The 20473-nt window shown below is 40.1% G+C and overlaps 1 protein-coding gene across 2 annotated transcripts in view; it reads left to right on the forward strand.

The window, feature by feature from the left end:
• The first annotated feature begins 4613 nt into the window (after positions 1 to 4613).
• FGD4 (FYVE, RhoGEF and PH domain containing 4) overlaps positions 4614 to 20473 on the forward strand; it is a 65045-nt gene continuing 49185 nt past the window's right edge. The window contains exon 1 of one of the 2 annotated variants that reach the window (XM_008922093.3): positions 4614 to 4910. Coding sequence is in view for 1 of the 2 variants with exons in the window: in XM_018080762.2 (XP_017936251.2) it covers positions 18336 to 18351 (16 nt within the window). In the remaining variant the exon portion in view is untranslated. Of the gene's footprint in view, positions 4911 to 18243; positions 18352 to 20473 lie in introns of those variants that run through there. The other variant, XM_018080762.2, reaches the window with a different exon arrangement.

Here is a 20473-nt window from a genome sequence, read left to right on the forward strand (position 1 = left end):
GAAACTAAAGCAATTCTGGTTTATGGAATGTGTGTAACTGTATTGGGCTGATGCTGTGCCTGATCTGAAAATAACTATCTTTGGAGACATAACAGTAAAAGTCTTGTTTTTTCTATATCTATAAGGCATTCATTTTCATAACTTGAAAGTTATTCTGGAGAACTGCCTATGAAGGAAGGATAACTTTCAGGCTTGTACACTAAATAGGTCACTAAGATGGCCTAGTACAACTTCTGTCCATGTTTCTTTGTTGTCCTTTAATGACAGTTGCCAAAAATAAACGTCCACAGAAACAGCTGTTGTAATATTGGAAGAATGATTGCTACAGTGGATGGAGACAGTCCGTGTCATTGAACTGGTGAGAAGGAGATAGCTGCTCTCCCTGCTGCAAATCCCACTTTTGTAAGCAGTAACAGTTTGGAAGTGAAAGGTTTATCACTCGAAACACTGACAGCATGTTCATCAAACAGTGTCTGTAAGAGCAAAAGCAAAACAGCTGCTGCCCCTTCTCCCATGCCCAGCACACACATCCTCACAGGTTATGTGGGCACCCTCTGAAGGGAAAAGAAATGCCACAGTCTTGTTCCTTGTGACACTGAGGAAACATGAGCCAATGTGAAACTGTGCGATCTGAAAACACGGTGTGAAGAGAGTGCAACTCACCAGGCACGAGGTCTCCATTCGCTGTGTTATCTGCAGAGGAGCTGCTGAGGAAGCATTTGTTGTCTGCAGGGCTGAATTCATTGCTTTCCTTCTGCAAGGCACCATGGATTTTAGGTGCACTTGAGGTAAGATGGGAGGAGCATCTCAGACCAGTGTGGAAGCCTTAGTCCTTCTGTGCTTATCCAAAAAAAAAAAAAAAGTTAAATCTTGGGATTTGGGGAGAATAAGAGGAAATTTTCTCAAATTTCAACCCTTATATTTGCTTACAGAATATTTTTTTAATACCCTTGAAAATGTAGACATCCTGTTTCTCTTGAAGTGAACTTCCTCAATACTAGATGGTGTGAAGCTAAAAGAAATACATACATATTTTGTGCCCCGTACCCGGCACTGGTGCAGCCACAGCTTGAATCCTGTGTTCAGCTTTGGAACTCCACACTATAGGAAGGACATTGAGGTGCTGCAGCAGGTCCAGAGAAAGGGCAGTGGAGCTGATGAAGGGTCTGGAGCACAAGTCTTATGAGAAGCAGCTGAGGGAGCTGGAGGTGTTCAGTCTGGAGCAAAGTAGTCTTAGGGGAGACCTTCTCTTTCTCTAGAACTGCCTGAAAGGAGGTTATAGTGAGATGGGGATCAATCCTTCTCCCAGGTAAAATGTGATAGGACAAGAGGAAATGGCCTTGAGTTGCACCAGGGGAGGTTTAGACTGGCTATTAGGAAAAATGTCTTCACTGAAAGGGTGGCCAGGCATTGGAACAGGCTGCCCAGGGAAGTGGTGGAATCACCATCCCTGGAAGTGTTCTAAAGCTGTGGGGATGTGACACTTGGGGACGCAGTTTAGTGGTGAATACAGCAGTGCTGGGTTAAGAGTTGGACTCTATCTTGGAAGTCTTTTCCAACCTAAACAATTCTGTCAGTCTGTGTTCATATTTAAGTTGGTTTGTTTTTAGAAACAAAGGTGTTACTGTAATAGAGAAGATCAATGGTCTATTGTTTTGCTTTATGTCTGACAGTAATGTGTGGTTGGTACAACTGCCAGAAATTTCAAAGTTGTTTCAGTAGAACTCTAAAAAATGGTATGACAGGTGGACAACAATTCAAACCCATGCATGTGTGAGGCCTGGTGTCACTTACATAGATGCTGTGGTTGGCTTTATTTATAAAGGTTTCAAATCTTATGCAGAGAATGGAGACTAACTGCTGTCATTATGCTGTATTCTAATTTCACACAACTTGTTTTAGGTGAATACATTTTTTTCATCAGCAAAAAAACCCCAAACCATATCCAATTTGAAAAACATACATTTCTAAAGCCTAGTTTGAGTCTTCATCAACCTGAATAAAGTGCCAGAGTCTTGATCAATCAGATGGCAGCTGGGGCTGGAAAAAGCTGAAGCACATGGTGTCATTGTTATAAAAGACAATCCTTTCAATGGAATCAATTCAGGAGACAGGATGTCAATATGTTGTTTATTTTCCATTCATATCTTCCAGCTAAAACCAATTTATTCCTAAACGTCTATCTGGCTCAGGCTTGGCCAGATCAAAAGGGGAGATGGCTAAATTTTCTTTTCCTTGTCCACCCCTCCTCAAAATCATTTTGGATGTGCTGTTTTCCTCTCCGTCTTTCAAACAGTTTGAGTAAAACTTCTGTCATATGTACAAAGGATACTTTTTTGCTCCATATAACTTATCCATTGCTTCTGTCAAAAATTGTAGTGTGCCCCACTGCCCCTTTCTATGTGTGATGGCTACTCCATATGGTTTATTCAATTTTTTTCAATTGTACATTGTAAAATCAGACTTAATTATTAAGAAAATCCAAGTAAGAAGCTGAAATGGATTCTGACTGCTGTTGCCCTTCATTCTGCTAGCAATCCTCCTGTAATGAGTACAGCTAGTACTTGTTCAAGAACAGATGGTCTAAGGGTTTTTATAGTGTAGGGAACAGGTTTTCCAATGCCAAAATTGCTTATAATATTTCAGTAAACAACATAATTTTTAAATACAAAGTTAGAATTAACATAAATCTAGACAATTGCTTTGTAGGAGGTCTCTTTCATGAAGGAAAAAAACCTGAAATTGAACCTGAATCCCTATAATTTTGAAGTCAGTTTGCCAAGAATTGTAATTGCTCCATTTTTCCCCCCAGAAATGCATAAATACATAAAATCTATTAGTATATCAAAACTAATTTCTGAGCCATGGTCCTTATTTTTAAGAGGCAAAACGAGAAATGCTATTGGTGTTTAATGATGCTTAAATGCTGAAAAGTTTTTATTATTAACAATTGGCAAGTTAAACAGGATATTGATTTTTTTCCTTACTTTATTTTACTCTTGTTGCTGTTGGGTAATTAGGTTTGGTGGCCATGTTTGCTTAAGAATTTTTTGATGATGTAAAGTTTGCTTATTTAAGGGAAGAAAATAGATTCAAATTATGAGCCAGCATGAGTCAGGACGGTCTACTAGTCGTGGAAGGCAAGTTGGCAGACCTAGGTTTGGTCCCATGCCAGTCACCAGTATCTTGTGAGCTCTGAGTCCCCTCTGAAATCTGAGTCTTCTTCAGCTCCCTGTGATGGGGACTCTCAGATGGGTTACAGATACACACTGTCAGCAGTAATCTGAAAAACTCCCAATGTTAATGCACCCAGCAGTTTAATAATGATGCCTCTTACCAATATAAACTTCATTGAGCTTGCTGTGAAACAAAACTAACATCCTTGTGCAGTGAGGATGAGGGAAACTGAAAATTTGGGCCTAAGGAGAGAGGAAATTTTTGAGCTCCATGCCTGGAGCCACCCATGGGAGAAAGAGGTGTTTTTGTGATGGTGGGTTCTGGCAAAGGGGTTTTCAGTCTTTCACAGAAACAAACACTGCTTTGCAGGACCAGCTACAAGACTGGTGTCGTTAAGGTAGAAAGGAAACCATTTTCCCTTCCTCAAAAGAATAGTGTGCTAGACCTAAGTTAGCAGGCAGAAATCTGAAGTCCAAATTTGGCTCAGGTTTAAGTAAAATTACCCACAATTTTTTGACACACCATTAGTCATAAGCACTGAGTGGTTTTGAGAGTGAGGGAGAGAAAGTTTGAGTGAGTCAACAGGCTACTGTGCTGCATGCTGTTATACATCCAGTGTTTGAAACCTTAAAGAGATGTGGTCCTGTGCAAATCAACAGAATTTAAAAGCTTTAATATGTTCTTTCAAAGCCCTTTTATTTTGCAGACAAGGTCATTATCAGTTGGACTTAAAAAGCCATTTCCCTTTTCCCTGCAGACAACATCAGTGGGAATTCACTGAGCTGGTTCACATCATTGCTGTAGGTGTGTGGCTGTGCAGGATCTGGCCCAGTGAGAGCAAAGGTTTCATGCATACCTTTGATGTGGGGGGGAAAAAAAGAAAAAGGCTTTTCCAGACACGCCTCCCCTGGCAGCCTGGTCATGCAGCAGAGAGACAGGGTGGTTTTGCCTGCTGCTGAATCAGCACTGATCTTGGCAGATGTGGAGCAGATACGCCTGGCAGAAGCTCTAAGACCAAAACAGAGGGTCTGTGCAGTTCTTGTTGAGCAATAGATTATAGTATTCTTGAGGGGAACAGTTTCGAGGTCCAGGAGGTAGAGATCAGGCAGCAAAGGCTTCCATCGTGCTGAAATTAAACCCATTCAGGGGAAGTAAGCCTGCCTTCAGAAAATCATTTTGTCAGGGGAAAAGCAGATCCCAGCTAATTTCTCTGAATGCTCTGTTTTAACAGCAAATAGAACTCTTGCTGGCTTCACCTCCATCTTAGCGAGTGTTTTACCCCCATTTCCCCCTGCACGACGCGGGAATAGGCAGTGTCAAGGTTAAACCTGGTCGCAAGCTTTTGTTAAGGTGTCGTGCCTGCTTGCGAAGGCAAGGCACCTGCCAGGCATGCCCAGTCAGCCCTAGGAGCCGGCTCTCCCTGCGCTCAGGCTTTGGGAGGCTGGAGCACAAAGAGCGCTTGTTGCCCCAGTCCCCGGGAGTCTCCCAGTGCTACCACTAGCTGGGGAGGACTGGTTACCATGGAGGCTGCCATCTGTTCGCTCCCTGCTGGAATGTGATTATCCTCGCTGGGTTGGGAACCAGCAAAAGCAAGGGAGCGTGTGCTGTCGGCAATTATCTGCAATGGAGTGCGTTAATGGAAGGCTGGAATTAGCTAGCTGGAGGAGCACATAAAAGGATTTTATCAAAACTATTAATGATTTCTAGCCAAGAGGAGTAAGCTTTTCTGCAAGGTCAGTACTAAATTCATTCTTTACGTAGGCAATTTTTAATTGGTGTGGTGGCTTTATGATTTAAGGATGGCAGCACCACGGAAATAATGCTTATTGTTAAGAGGGTGTGTGGGGGGACTGTGTTTTAAGGATCTTTGTTTGTCTGTTTCAGTTCGAGCAGTTTAATTTGGGGTTGTTAAAGTAGTAAGTCAGAACAATAACTGGCCGAACTGACACAAATGGAGCAATTCGTACCTCTTGTCTTTATGAAATGCTGTTTGCTGCCAAATCTGTTTGATTCACGTCTTTTCACGCTAATTGCTTTTTGTCTGAGTGATATCTTTTTGGATGTGGTACGTGTTTGGTTTTCGTACTGGCATGAAGGGTGAGAGGAGGGAGAAATGTTCAAACAGAGCTGGTGATACAATGGATGTTTAGGGTGTTTTATGCAGTTTGCTCAGAGGAAGCAGCGTAAGGGAGACAGAATGCAGGAGCAGGTTTTCCACTCTTCGTTCCCACCCTCTGCCCCTCTTTCTAACTCACCAACTGACCAAACACTTCGGACTATTTCTCTTAAAGAGCTTAATTGTATGGAGACTTGTCAGGAGTTTTCAGAATACTCTGCAAATATTATGACTGTTTCGATGGCAGGATTTCATTTAAAGGGGAAAATAAAATTAGAAGTATATGCTTATAAGGTTTTTGTGTCCTATAAAAGACTTTTTTTTGTTGTAGTTTAGGAGCTAGGAGTGTTATTTCTTTTCATAATAAATGAATGATGAACATTTTAGTGCAATTCAAATTACTGACTTAAACGAGGAGCATTAAAATTTTGCACCCCATATAGACAAAATGTTACTTCAGCAGATGTTTTTAGTCACATATGGGCTTTCCCTTTTCAGATAAAGGTTTTATGCTGCATCCCTCTTGCCAGAACTGCCATTTTTATTTGGTGCAGGGGAGGACACTACCAGAGGCTTTTAATTAAAACTGTGTCAGTTCTAATTCAACCTATTTGCCCCCTGCTTTTATGCACTGAAAATGTCGGTATATTGGAGTCTGGAGGGGAAGTTACTAAGAGAGTTAATAAGTCACGATTGCAACATATTTGCCTTGGATAAATTTTTAACCTAGAAGATGCTTTCCAAGTCTTGGTGCCTCACAAAAGTGCATGTGGGAGATTGAGGGGGTTTTTATTTCTTTGAGTACTTTAACTGTTTGTGATGTGTGAGCTTTTCTTGCGCTTGTGGGAGGCTGGTATATGTGCATGAAGTCCTTTCAGACTTTTATGCTACGCTTGCACGTTGGTGGAACTGGGTGAGCACTCTAAATAGAAGCTGTATCATCTTATAATTAAAAAAAAAACACCCACACCTTTTTTTAACCCCTTCCTTTCCCAAAATTTAGCTATTGCATTGCCGTTTGAGTGGGTGATTTATGCAAAACTTGCTTTTAATGGGCTGCAGTGGACTTGTTCACACGTGCAAGTCACCGGTCTGGAATTGCGTTGTTAAAAAGAGTGCAGGGGGCAGATTGGCTTTTGTGCTTGGAAAGAGATTAGACTTTCACCCTTCAGATGCTACGCTGGACCTAGCTGGAGGGAAGGGCAACCACCCCAAGGTTATGCTGGTGTGGGATGTGTTTCTATTCCCTGGTGTCTTTCTAGGAAGGTTGCTGTTGCCCACAGGGTTCACTGTCGCTGTGTGTGTGAATGATAGTCTCATTGGCAAGTCTTCACAGACAGCAACAATCATATCGACATTAAGGTAAAGGCTTGTATATCCTTTCCAGAGGTGATTTTTCCTGATTGCTAACTGGTGGTGTGTTGAGAAGCTTGTTTTTCCACTGACTTTGCTAAACCTGTTTCAAGGATAAATAGGGGACTTTGCATTCTGCATGCTCCAGCTCTTGTTATATTCTCTGATAAGCACCATGCAAATATCCAAATAGTCTTCAGCAAACAATTTTTTTTATTTCTGTCTGGATTGGTGTGCATGTGTCTGTTGGTTACTTATTTTTTATTATTAAATTTTACTTTAGGTCACTAGGTCAGTGTTGATTTGTGGATGCAGGATTTAAAGGCTAGACACTCTTTAATCCATTTGTACATCTGGCCTTTCATAGTAGACATCCCATTTCCGTGTAACAGAGGAGTTGTTAAATGTCTGTTGGAAACTAATGATTTTTTTTTTTTTAAAGACTGTTTTTTTTAATCTTTGGTAGATTATTACAAGTGGCTGTGATGTTTATGCTTAATGCAAACAAATGATTGTCAGTGTAATCTGCTACATGATCTCTTGAAGAAGATTTATTCTAAAATACAGGCTTTGGGGACCAGCAGAGGTGATGGGTCATACTGAGTAGTGATTTGGTTTGGATTTTTTTAGGAGTGTAAGCTACATTTAGGTAGTTCATCTCACAAAAAAAAAAAAAAAAAGGGACGTTTCTAATAAACTCCCAACTAAATAGTGTCTAGAAACACAACCAAGTATGTAGTGGGCTCATAATAATCTTGTTTATAATGTCTTACATACTAAGCTTTCAGGACACTCGTCATTAAATGGTAAAATCCTGAGTCAATATATAGGAAGCTGGCTTGCGCATAAACGATCACAATTGTTTTCTTCAAACAGACAAGTCTTTCTGCTTTTCACTTGACACATGACTGTGGAATGCTGTTTGACATGACTTGGATTTATTTATACATTGTGTTTGGGCTGCTGCTTGGTGGAGGTTTTAAATGTGCTTGGTTTTCAGTACACTTTTTTCCCCTGCTGTTTACTCGTGTAGAGTGAACATTAAAACAAACAAACAAACAAGCCCAGGCTCCTTACTGTCTCCTTACAGCAGCATGGCTACTTAAAGGTTTCAGCCTGCAGCTCTCTTTGAAGGGCCAACTGTTTTAGAAAGTCCTGGTGCCTGTTTACAAACTGTTCTCTTTGCAGCTCCCATCAAATAATGGAGTTCTCCCGGGGCTGGATGTGGGAGGATAAACCTGCTGACACAGACACTGCTGCTGTTGGTCTGTTCTCCGGGCCTTAGTCATGTAAAATTACTGGTGCCTTTTATGCTTTGCATGGGCGGGGTCAAAATGCAGGCAGTAACACTTTTTTTCTTGATGCTGCAAAGAGCTGTACCAGATTTTAGCAAACACCAAAATTGTTGAATTCGTTCTGAAGCAGATCATCATACTAAACTAGTGCAGTGAGACAATGAGTAAGTAAATGGGAGAGATTGGCAATGTCCAGATTTATTATATGTCTGGGAATTGTGGTATGTTTTTTAACCTTTTCAAGGGGGGATTGCATTTAGTACAGAAGTACTTTTGTCCTTCCTAGAAGTTCCATCTTGTTGAGGTGCCTAACTGGAGAACTTGAAGACTCAGAGCTCTTCTGCAAATGATTTCAGAAAATATTCCTCCCAGGTAATTGTTATTCAAAGTTGGGAAAAAAACAGGGTGGGGAGAAATGGCTGCATGCCAGCAACAGAATATCTTGAAGAGGGATTATTTCTGACTTTTTTTTCCCCAGTTCATCCAGTTGCTCTTACTATATAATTAGCTGTTCATTTTAAGTATAAAAATACTACTTGGACTGACAGAGACATGGGAATTGTTTACTTTTTGATGATTATCTCAACAAAGTAAGTCCTTGAGTGCACTTGGGAATGTGGAGCTCAGGACTGGAAGGAGCCACTTGGTCACTGAGGGGTTTTTGTGGGGGCTTTTCCCTCAGTCACAGGTAGCCATATAAGTTACACATCATTTAGATGTTCAGCAGGCTTTTCTTCTGGCACACTGCGAATTGCAGAGTGTTAGTGGCTATGGAAGCAAACTTTAGGCAGAACTTTAAACTGTACTAAATGATGAAAAGCCAATATTACACTATGCTTCAGAAACTGTGCAGGAAAGATTGAAGTCATTGCCAGTGTCATGAGATTTCTGTTAGCAGTAGAAAACTTAAGCAGACACTTTGAGACATTAATTCTACTAGCAGGGTGATGCTTTCTGGACTCAATAGCCACAGTCAGTCTCCACTGCTTCAGAAAAATGGGAACCCAAAGCAGCCAGATTTTGAATCAGAGGGAAGAATAGTCATCTAGTCCTGACAGATGGTGGTAGAAGTGCTTTTCCAGCTGCTGATCTTTGGAGGAACTTTCAGTGCAGTCTTTTTGTACTTGTTCTTGACTATCTGTAGACATTTATTGACTTGTGTATTCTTCAGACTGTACTTTTAGCTGTGGTTTTCTCTCAGAAGCACTTTACCTTCACGAAGATGGCATGGATGAAGCTAACCCTGGTATTAAACAGTGCTGCAACTTGTCTGTTCCACTTTTACTTGTGGTAACACTTACTAAAAAAAAATTCCACCTTCAGCTGCCCAGTTGTGTGGTGGTGTGGTTATAGTTCTGAGTAGCTGTTTTGGATTTGATAGCTAATATTGAAACAAAATATCATGAAAGCTTTTTCAGTAAGGGCTTGTGAACTGGGGATTGAGGCTGCAAAAGACCTGAATTACAGTCTCTTCTACAACCGAAGGTTTTGTTTTGTAGACATTGGGTAATGCCATGGGTGATGTGGTGTATTCCCTGGAGTGGTACCAAGCATATCTGCTGTTTGAGTAGTAGAGGGAAAATTAGCTCAAGAGCTTGTAATTACATGAAAGATCAAGTTGATTCTGTAATGAGTTATTCCTGCAGGGCAAGACCTGAACTTCTCACTTGGAATTTTTCTTCCTAGTATCTCCTCCTCATCCCAACATCCTTTGTGTGCTCCTACACCCCCGTCCCATTTTGTACACAAGTTAATATTTATTTTATATTTTTTATTCTCCTCCCTTTCTTAAGGATGTCAGTGATGCTGAGGAAGATTAGTGAAAGCATGAAGTGGGTTTTTTTTGTAATTCAAAATAGTATTATGGCTTCCCATACTATGATTGCAGCAGTTACATTGAGACTAAGATCTAATACCTAGAATAAATAATTTGATGCTCATTGTACTTGTGTTCAACATGGTTGAGTATTGTTCAGCTTCCTAAAATATCAAAAGGGTTCATGGGTTAGATAAGATTACCTGCTGTCTTTCCTTAAATTTATCTTATGCCACTTTTCTTTACCACTGAAGTAGTTCTCTGGCAGCTTTATGTGACAAGGCAGTTTCCAAGACTAATTTTGATGTCTGCTCTCTTCAGTAGCTCTTGTTCACGCCATTGCTTGGAGCCTTATGTTGCTGTTATGACTTGGCCACCCACCATAATGTAACTGGCAAGTGTTTTAGTCCCTTGGCTTGTCAAGATTTCTGTGTGTAAGTCAGTTTTAACTGTGGAAGCTGCTACAAACACTCTTAAAGATAGCTGGGATAAGCCAAAATACGTTTGAAGGCCTAGGGGTGGAATTGGAGCTTTGCCTAAGAACCAGAACACAACAGTTAAAATCTAACAAAATGAAATATTCAGTTAGCAGTGTGAGCACTGTTTGCCCTTAGTGAAGTCAGCAGTGCTGCACTCCTCTGTTGTCTGCTAGCAGCATTCTGTTATTTTGGGTAAATGTTCTTTTTACGATCTTAGTCTGGAACACTGTAGATAAAGCACCTTGCCCACCAATTTCCCCCCATATTACCACTTATTCTGCAAGCTGTGGCCTGCTTTCTGCTGTAAGAGGCAGACCATTTTATTTTGGTGTGTGTGTGGTTATAAAGCTGATTTTATTGTAAAATATAGTTTTTCTGAACAATTGAATTAAATTTTCCAGACCTGTCTTGTCACTGATGGTCTTATTCCTGATGTTTCTCTGGTTTGCCTGAAAATATTCCAAAATTTTCCTTACTGTTGAAAAATTCTGAAAACTGAAGAATGCTTTTCTACTTGCTTCTTAACACAGGGGTAAAACTTCAACTGGTAGCTGAGGTGGGTTCTTTGTGTATATGTGTGTGTCTTCCATGGAGTGTCCTCATCTTGTGCGAACAGAAGTGTGCTATTCCCACAATCTGATACTAAACATTTTCAGTGCAAAACAATGCCCAGGACACTGTAATGATGAGAGGGAAAAGCCTCTCAATCCAATGTGATCTACTTACTGTTCTTTGATAATGTAGTCTGTTCATCATGTTTTAATGGATTAAGATTTTTCCTTGCACTGAAACTGCTTTAATCCAGTTTATCTCAAAATCAGATGGTGTTTTAGAATCTCTTTCTGTAAGAAAGACAACAATGAAACTTGACTGTGTCTGTTTTATAGCTGGCATCTTCTCTGACTCTAGGTTTTTCAGAATTCAGAGATAGCAGTAAAAGAACTGTGGGGAAAAGCTTATTGATTGCTTTTGTGTTGAAATAAATGATGAAAAGTTATTACTGTCTGGCTAATGAGGTCTGGTGTATGGATGGCAATAATTTAAAGGAAATTACAGTTTCATTAGTGCTGATGTGGTCTCAAAGGCTATGTTTAACTATCAGCACAACTTCACTATGTAAAACAGTCGCAGATGTCTCTGATCTTGCACCCTTACTGCTCCAAAAGCTGAAATGCGTGTCTAAATTCTCTTATTTTTTCACCATTGTGTGTATTTTTACCTTACTTTTTTGAAATAAATTGGTTCATAGAATTCCTTTTGATCAGTTTTCCCTGGACACTTGAGATGTGTAAGGTTGGATGGACTGGAAAAAAGCAGTACTACGTATTAATGGCAGAGGAGAAAAAGCTCTGCAAAGAAGGTCCCAATTAGCTGACTATCCTTTAAGTGCTAGATCAAATTGGTCATAACAGGACAAACTCAGGAGACTAAAGCTGTATATATATTTGAGGCAGAATGAAATAGTTGTGAACAGATAGTGACATTTTTTGTCCTGTGACATGATCTAGTGATGTCTCTGCCCATGCAGGAGGGCTGGACTGCATGATCTCTAAAGGTCCCCTTCCACCCAAAACATTCTATGGTTCTGTGATTTTTCAGAATGGACAAAGTTAATTTGACGCTTTCTAAAATGTGACAAGAAGGCTGGAGAAAAGTGGAAGGAGAAATGTGTCGTGCCCTCAAGTTTCTCTTCCTCAGAAAGGACAAAGTCAGAGCTAAGGTGGAATAGATTGAAAATGCCTGTACTGTCACATATTCTGCTTAAGAAATATGAATGGGATTCAGGGAAAGACTAAACAAATTCATGGTGAATACGGCTTCGAGCATCTGGTAAAGTAGGGTTGCACACAAATGCATCTGCTGACATGGGTGGTGCATAAATTGATGCTGTAAGCCACGTTGTCTCTTTGATGCCTTCTGGGTGGGTTACCCAAACATTTGCTACTCTTTCTTGTCAGACACAGAATTTTTTTATTGAATGTTTTTTTTATTCTTTTTTTTTCCTGACCTTGCTGTGTATGCTCTTACCTACCCCAGAAATGTACTGATTACTCTACTATGTTCATTGTGAATTTGCCATGCAGTTTTTTTATTAACTCAAACCAAGAATAATTTGTACTTTATTTTTAGTATCTAGCATTGCCCAAATTTGATTTTTATATGGACATGAAATCACGGTCTCTGCAATTTGACCTGCTTCACTTCAGTCATTAGTGTCTGGATTTTTAATGTGGCAGAGGTAATTTTTAAATTATGAATTCAGTCTTTCACTGTACTGCAGAATCTTAGGAAAATGTTGTGTGGTGGCCTTCCTCGTTTGGGTTGTGGGGTTTTATTGTGGGGTACATGTGTATTTTGTGTGTTTATGTGTGACCAAAAGCTAAATTAACTGGAAAATGAGTCTGTGCTGTTTTGCAAATATGTTAAATGATGTTTGATGTGTGAAGGTGTGTAAAGGTGGATGGCACACTTTTAGGGTAGACCATAGCCTTTTTCCTCCTTGCTTTTTTCCACTCTTCTTTAAGGAAGAGTATGCGTTTTTATGGTAACAACTGCATCATGACCCCAAGCTGTTGAGGGACCAGAGCTGCCCTCTTGGTCTCTACCACCTGGTCTGCTGGCCTGGCTGTAGGTTCTGGCTGGCAGGGGAGTGCACTGGCAGGTGGGAATGTCACCATCAGAGGTAATACTGTCACTGGGGACAAGGCAGCAGCTGTGTGGGAGGCAGGAGGCCTGATGAAGCATCCTTCTCAAGGAGGAAGGTATTGGGAGAAGAAAGCAATGAAGAAGGCATGAGAAAAAGCAGGGTTGCAGGGCCAGAGTGTCTTCTCTTCGTGGGTATTTGCTAACTCTGTGTTAGCCTAATAGAATGGATAACACTATAAATAGTAATTTCTTCTTCCCTAAATCATAACATGATGCTTTCTCTCAATTTTGTAGTATGTATATTTATAGTGTGTATATCTATATGTATACATGTGTATATCTATATCTATATATATGAAGGAGGTTTTAGAAATAAGAACTCTTAAACCAATTTTTTTTTAAACAGAAGAATTGGCAAATCAAACCCAGTTGATCAAGGTGAAGCCTTTGACCACTTTTCATGTCTAAAACTAGAAATCCTTTAACAATTGATGATCTTTCTTGACTAAAGAAGATTAATTGAAGAATGAACCACAGATTCTTGGATTTATACTTTTTTTTTAAGTATGGAAGATACTTTAAGCTACAGAAAAACAGCTTTGTATGGTTAGTGTAAAACATACAGTTGCCATAGCAAAAGCAGTCCTTTTGTAAATGCTAATAAAATAGATGTAAGTGATGTGATCTTTGATACAGTTCTCTGATTTTGTAGAACTGCAACCTTTTCATTATTTGTTTGGAGAGTTTTGCAGTTGCTTGTATCGCTTCTATGCTTGGACTAAATTGCAGACACAAAGATGCTTCAACAACAAATACTGTGCAGACATAGGACAAAAAGTTGTTTTCCCCTAAGAACTTCTAATGTTTGTTTGTGCAACCACAGGCTTTCCCTTTGGGGCACATAATACAGCTGAACTGGAAGAAAAGAAAAAAAAGATGGAAAAATACTGCTATTTACGTTCTACTTATGACATGGTAGTTGTTTACTCCATTTACCTTGAGATTGCTTGTTTTGCATCTCATTGCATGTGAACCAGGAGAGCTAGGGAAGAGTGATGGAGTTTTTGATTTTCAAAACTGGGAGGGTAAAATATCCTTTCCACAGACTTGTTGCTGTTTAGGCTGCAGTTCCTGAGTATCCCTTAAGTGTTTCTCACCTTGCTGGGGGCTAGTTGCCCATCTTCTTAAGGTGCTATTGTTACTTTTCATTGTTGTGGCAGTCCTGAATACCTATTCCTAGAGTCCCTCTCTGCCTAGCCCACTTTTGTGTGGACTTTTCCTCTTCCCTACTTTTCTTGGTGGTCACTAGTTTCTGCAGGTCACTTGCTTAATAGAGAATTTCCCCCATCCTTATATTCATTATATACCTGAAAATCTTGAGTTGTCGTATGACTGTTTCTTCCTTCCTCACTTGCCTGTGTGGCAAAGCTTGAAGGATGCAGCTTAACAAGACAGCAGTACTTAAGTTGTGTGCATTGGATTTTTTTTTTTGTGTTTTGTTTAAGGTACAGTTTATGTCCATCCAGGCTTCTGCACAAAATCACTTGTTACTGATTTTAGACTAAGCCAAGAGTCATGAAAAGGGCAGCACGTGGAAGGTCTGACAGAAGTGAGGGTCACTTCGGGACAAGAGTGTGTAGTGTCTCGGTAGCTGATCCCATTGCCCTAAGAATAGCTGGGAGCCAAGTTGAACCCCTTTGCCTGGCTTTTGAGAGAGGCTTTCAGTAGCATCTCAGAACTATTTTGGGCTGAGGAAAAAGCATGATTTTATTATTACCCATACTCAAAGTGCTGTGCTTTTGAAGTACTGGGACGTAAAGGAAAGTGGAGAGGGGTAGGTCAGTGTGAGTCAACCACAACTACTGTATGAGAGTCCTGTGAAAGGGGCCTTCCTCTCTTCGACTCATTGAGATGTCTAAGGGTATCCTACATGGGAAAAAGAAAGGTGGGAGGTATTTTCATATGGAGATTCAGAAGTGCTCATTCTGCATTCTGTGTCAGGGTGACAGGTTGATTACTGATCCTTTGGATGAGACAATCACTGGCTTGCGCAAACTGTGTATCATGTCCTGATGCAGCATCCTCAGCAAACCTCTTCAAACACTTTGTGCCTGAAGTGAGACTGCAGTAAGGAGGAGACAGCCCACCACAGCCACTCTGAATGCTGGACTGTGATTCACTGTCACATGAACTGATTTGGTTTGGGGGCTGTGCGTGTCACTGGGACATGATGCCCGTGTAGCTCTGTAATACTTAGTTCAGCTTTCCAGGTCTCCTAACAGCACTCATGTGACTTCCTTCTCAACCTCCTTCATCACATTAAGAATATTCAAATTATTTATGTATATAATTTGAGTCTCCTTGTCTGCAAAATGGGGAAAGTACTGAGAGAAAGCTTGTGGTGCTTAGTTTGAAAGGTGCTAGGAAAAGAAAGTAAGTGCTGTCTATTTACTGTCAGATGTCTGTAAAAACTTTTAATTATTGGTGGTAATAAAGTGGTACATGAGGCAATAATGTTGATGTGAGATAACATAGTTTCATAGAACTAGTCTGCTGTGTAAGGACTGAAAACCTACTGGGTTTGGTTGGTGTAGTTATTCCATTCATACTAAATGACAGCAACTACTGATTTTAGTAGTATGGTTTTAATTACACACTAATGACAACATTTTATTTAACTAGTTGTTCTCCATTCCTCTTCATCTGCTTTTTAGAGAAAATTAATTAAACTAACTTTATTTTTTAATTAACTTTTTTTCAAAGTTCACAGGCATATTTTGGTGACAGGTAAGGCACAGCTGCACCTATTGTTGATGAGTTTTCAACTAATACTTGCCACTTTAACTGTGTTGTGCAGTTTGCATGTTCCTGCTCTTAAGAGTAAGCAAAGTTGGGGATGGAGCACATGTGAAACCAGAGGAATAGGTTAATGAGATGCTCTCATTCTAACAGTTTTAACCTCTCCCAAATCCCCTTATTGGCTAGCTAATCAAATAGAGATAAAACAATTACTCTTTTACCTTTTCTAAAAAAAAAGAACAGGTTAAGCATGTGTTTTAAAGATTGGCATTGGTGACTTCTTTATAGCTGTTTTAATGTTGTTACTTCTGGAAATGAAATAAAATCCCCAGTTTCCTTCATGTGTGTAAAATTCCTTCTCTCTCCTTGAGTGGCAGCAGAACTGTGGTGACTCTTCATGGGCTGTGGTGGGTTGGGGGGGGTTGCCTGTGTGGTCCATGGCTGGTTGGAGCTCTGACTCCTTGCCTGTTCTCTGCTTTGTCCCTGTGGCAAGGACTGAGGGAGAAGAGTGTCTTGGTAGCTCAGATGTCATCCCTCCCACGTGTCATGTTGAAAGTTCCTAACAGTTATTATATACCTTTCCCCAGAGGGGAGACTTGATTTCTTGTCTGGCCCCTCCTTTTCCTTGTGTGACCCCTTCACTCCTCTTTGTTTGCAGTGGTCAGTAACCATTTATGTAGCTTCATATCTGAACCAATTGCTTTTGTAGCCAATTGTCTTCGAGTTTTCCAACCCACTGTGTTGCTTGTGTGAAAAGTGAAAACTGTATTGCTGATCCCATCTGAATTTAAAGTCTGTCACATCCTTGTATGATAGACATTATCAATGGTTTTCCTGGGCTGGAAAGAGTATACCAGGCTGAAGAAAGGCTGACAAAGCCCTCACTGGCAGATGGATAAAACAGGGTCGTGAGGAAAATGATTTGTTTCAAGTATGGGAAACTGAACAGAAAATTTATCTTCTCAACCGAGTCTTTCCTGGAGAGATAAAGTCTTCTTTTGTAGACGTATTTCATATGCAAGCCCAAGCAAGGGAGGCAGCCTTTGAACTCCTGGAGGTGAACTTCAAAATGGAAATATAACCTATGCATTGGAGTTCTCTTAGTTGGTTATGAAACTCAGCTAATGTTATTTTTTTTGTTTTAATGATGTGATGATGGCCTGGATGAACAAAGTTTGTATGTGTCTTTAAGGAGCCTGGGATTATTGGCTAGGAGTATCAAGCATGGGGAAATGCATCTTCCTAGCCCAGCAGTGTAAAAATAAAACAACACTTTAAAAACAAAAACAACACTTGCAAATCTTGGCCAAAGTGGTAAAAATGAGTTCCATTTAGATTTCAAATCCATATGCAGGGAGCTTGTATCTGCTCATCTCAAGAACAAAACAGACCGAAGTGTTGAAATAACTGGAGGAGTACTTGGGGTTTTTTGGCTGTTTTTGGCAGTACCCCCTGCCATTCAACATCTGTAATAGAAAGGAAATAATTAGCTGTCCTGTTCCAGAGGGCTGTCCCCTGGGTGACAAACAGATATTCATGGATTGTTTTGCAAGTGTGTTCCCCGTAACCCTTGGTACTTGTCCTTCAAAGCAGTTCTGCAGCGCTGTGCTCCTGCACAGCCTCGAATGTGAGGACCACAAGTGGCTGGTGATGTGGGAGCTGTGGTTTGGACCAATGCAGAGGTTGAAGATGACCTCAGCTGGAGCAAATGGCAAGCTGGCTGCTATATTCTGATTCATATTATCCAAATTGACAGGGCTGAATTTAAATCCCAGTTTTTCTCCTGCTGAGATGAAAGTGTGCCAGCCAGGGATCACATGGTGTGGGAGCTCTGAAAAATAAAAGAATGTTACTTGCAGTAACTTCCCTTTTCAGTTAATCCTTTTGCTTTTTAAAAATGTGCATTTTCACAGTTCATAATTCACTCTAATATCTTTGTATTGTACCCTGGGGCACAATATCTAGTTCATGCCACTTAAAAATTGATTTTAAATTATTTTAGTTGATTTTAATCTGTGCCAAATAAACTAATGTTTTCACAACAATTCTTTAATGCAGACTCTTTTGGTCACTGCTCTGGTATCCTGTGTGTTGTATGTTTTTCATTCTAGGCATAAATTTAAATAGAGATTAGGAAATGCAAAAGATGATTCAAAATGAGCATCATGCAATAAAAAGGGAGAACAAAGCACCAAACAGAAAGTGTACTAACTTGTCCTTTAACCCTGATACTGCTTTAATTTCAAACAGTAATGCAACTAATAGTGACAAAACTTTCATAGTAGCTGAAGTATTAGACAAAACAACTTACAGTAGTCCCTCCTCCTCCTTTCTCCAGCAGTTTGTAGGTTACATAAGCTGATTTCTTTGTTTTTCCTCTTTACTCGTGAACAGAGTTCACTCTCTTCTCTAAGCGGACTGGTTTGCATGCTTACGTTTTTCCTCTCAAAACAGGCTCGCCTTCAAGGAGGAGGAGCATAGTGTAATTGAAAGACCCAGCATGTAAACTGTCAGCATATACCAAACATCTGGGGAGAAGTCTTTTCTAACAACTTACAGGGCTTGTAAATAGGATAAATGTGAGCCTCTCCTAGGGTTATTACCATTGCAAAATCAATTTCTGCTGCAGTGGTACTGGATTATATTTGCAAACGATGTCTTCTGAACCAGGTAAGACTGAACAGGTTCCTTCTGTTAAACTTTAATCTCTTCAAGACTCTGGGGTACGTTTGTGTTCAGAGACACCAAGAGTTAAACTTTCTAGTTTGAAGCAAATAAGCCGGTGAACATCAGCTGCTTTATGATGCAATACAGCTGGAATGCTCTGGTGACTTTTTCCTCTTATTCTCAGTAAATGAGCTTGAAGTCTCCTGAACTGATTGTCTATACATCTGCCACACCAAGAACTCTGCTGCTTGTGGATTGTTTTGCTGCTGCTTTCATCAGCTCAAGACTTCCTTAAAAGCAGATCAGTTTTGTGGTGTTTATAAGTGGTTTCAGTTCCTGGCTTATTTGCCAGATTCATTGACCTCTGTTCATAGCTGTAACATATGACCTCTGTTCATAGATTTCTATGGGACATTTCTGTAAGTAAGCATTGGCTCTAAGATTTATATCTTGCACTCTTTTAGGAAGTAGGTGCGCACTTGTGACTTCTACTCAACCTTTCATGTATGCTGTTACAATAACCCATTTGACTGATGCTTATGCCACGATTAATGTATGGAATTGGCTTCCAGAATTAAAGAATGCTTTCTTTTATTGCACCACCCAGTGAAGGGTTTTGTTTTTTTCCATTATATACTCATGAGTTTTAAAGCATACTGTTGAAAATACTGCTTTACTTGTGAGTACATTTTTCAGTTCTGGAAAACATTCAGCTTAGGGTAAGTTCAATCAAAAGCCATACCCAACCCTAACAGTTTAATATAAGACAGTAAATATTCTGAGTTAGAGTTTTCCACAGAGAGATGGATGAAGCTGATCTGTGGGAAGTTTGGGTTTAGAATACTGGTCTCCCTCTCTGGAGAGCCCTCTGAGACTAAAGAGAGGAAAGGGAGTCACTGGTTGAGTGAGATTGAGATTTACCAGAGAAGCTTGGAGTAGGTGCATGCAAATAGTTCTACCCTAGCTCTCCTAAATTCAGTACTTTTGGGCATCTGATTTTTCTTGGTATCAAAGAATACTTATTTTCAAATAATTCTGTTGGCTCCTTACCTGTTTTATGATGAGGTTTGAAACTGCCCTTCTCCCTCCAGCTTTCAATAATCAACCAAAAGGATGGGAATCATACCTTTCCTCCTGCTCTTTACGTGTCATTTTGCTGAATCTACATGTGGATGTAGGAAACTTTTTTTTTCACTGATCTATTCCATAAGGGCTGTTTTCTAGGATATGTAATGCATATTCTTTTCCTGTAAGTGAGAAAATAAACCCTTATGGATTTTTCAGGAAGTATAATGTGGTGCCATAACTACTATTCTTGGTAGTATAACTCATCTTTCCTCTTACCCCTTGGCTTACTTTCAGTTTACAGAGGCTGAGGCCTACAGTGTACTCACATCTAACAGTGGCAGTCTGAATGTCAACTATAGAAATACAATGGTGAAGCTGTGATCTTTGATTTTTTTTGTTATTTTTATTTTTTTATTTTTTTTGAGATTAACTACGTGAAGTACAGGTATATTTGTGTATGCTTTAAGGTGACATAGATTATACTATCGTGGTATTTTCCAGGCAGCGTATTTCCAAGTGTCCAGTTAGAAGCTGTATGAAAGCAGTTAGTGCAGGAACAGACTATGTTGCAAATTCCTGGCTTGAAGGGTAAGAGTTTGAGCTTTTACCAGCCTGTGGAATAGCATATAGATACCTCCTAGTGTCACCTTCTCAGAACAGAACGGTGTAGGAGACCTATGGATATAGACAGTGTGCAGAGAAGTGCTGACAGCAGTAGTTCCAATCTGTGTAAGTTTGAAATGGAGTGGGCAAATATCCCTGAACTCCCCTAAACAGTATCTGAGAGAAGCAGTGAGTTGCTTGCTGAAGCACTGGCTGCCTCCAGTCAGAAAGGGAAAGAAATCCTTCCAGTGCTGGGAGCCGGTGAGAGGGGAGTGGCATGCCTGGAGGGACAGTGTCTATGGGAAGGTATAAATTCACGTGGCACTTTATTCATTGTTATCACAATGAGCAGTTAAGTGTGTCCAGGTACCTGAGCAAAGCAGTTTTTCCGAGTACTAGAGGCCCATAACAAATATGGAAAATATGTAGAACGTACCTTCTCTGGACGTTTTTG

The sequence above is a fragment of the Manacus vitellinus genome, unplaced genomic scaffold, assembly GCF_001715985.3.
Source record: "Manacus vitellinus isolate BGI_N305 unplaced genomic scaffold, ASM171598v3 scaffold_5_pilon, whole genome shotgun sequence".
Taxonomy (NCBI): Eukaryota; Metazoa; Chordata; class Aves; order Passeriformes; family Pipridae; genus Manacus; species Manacus vitellinus.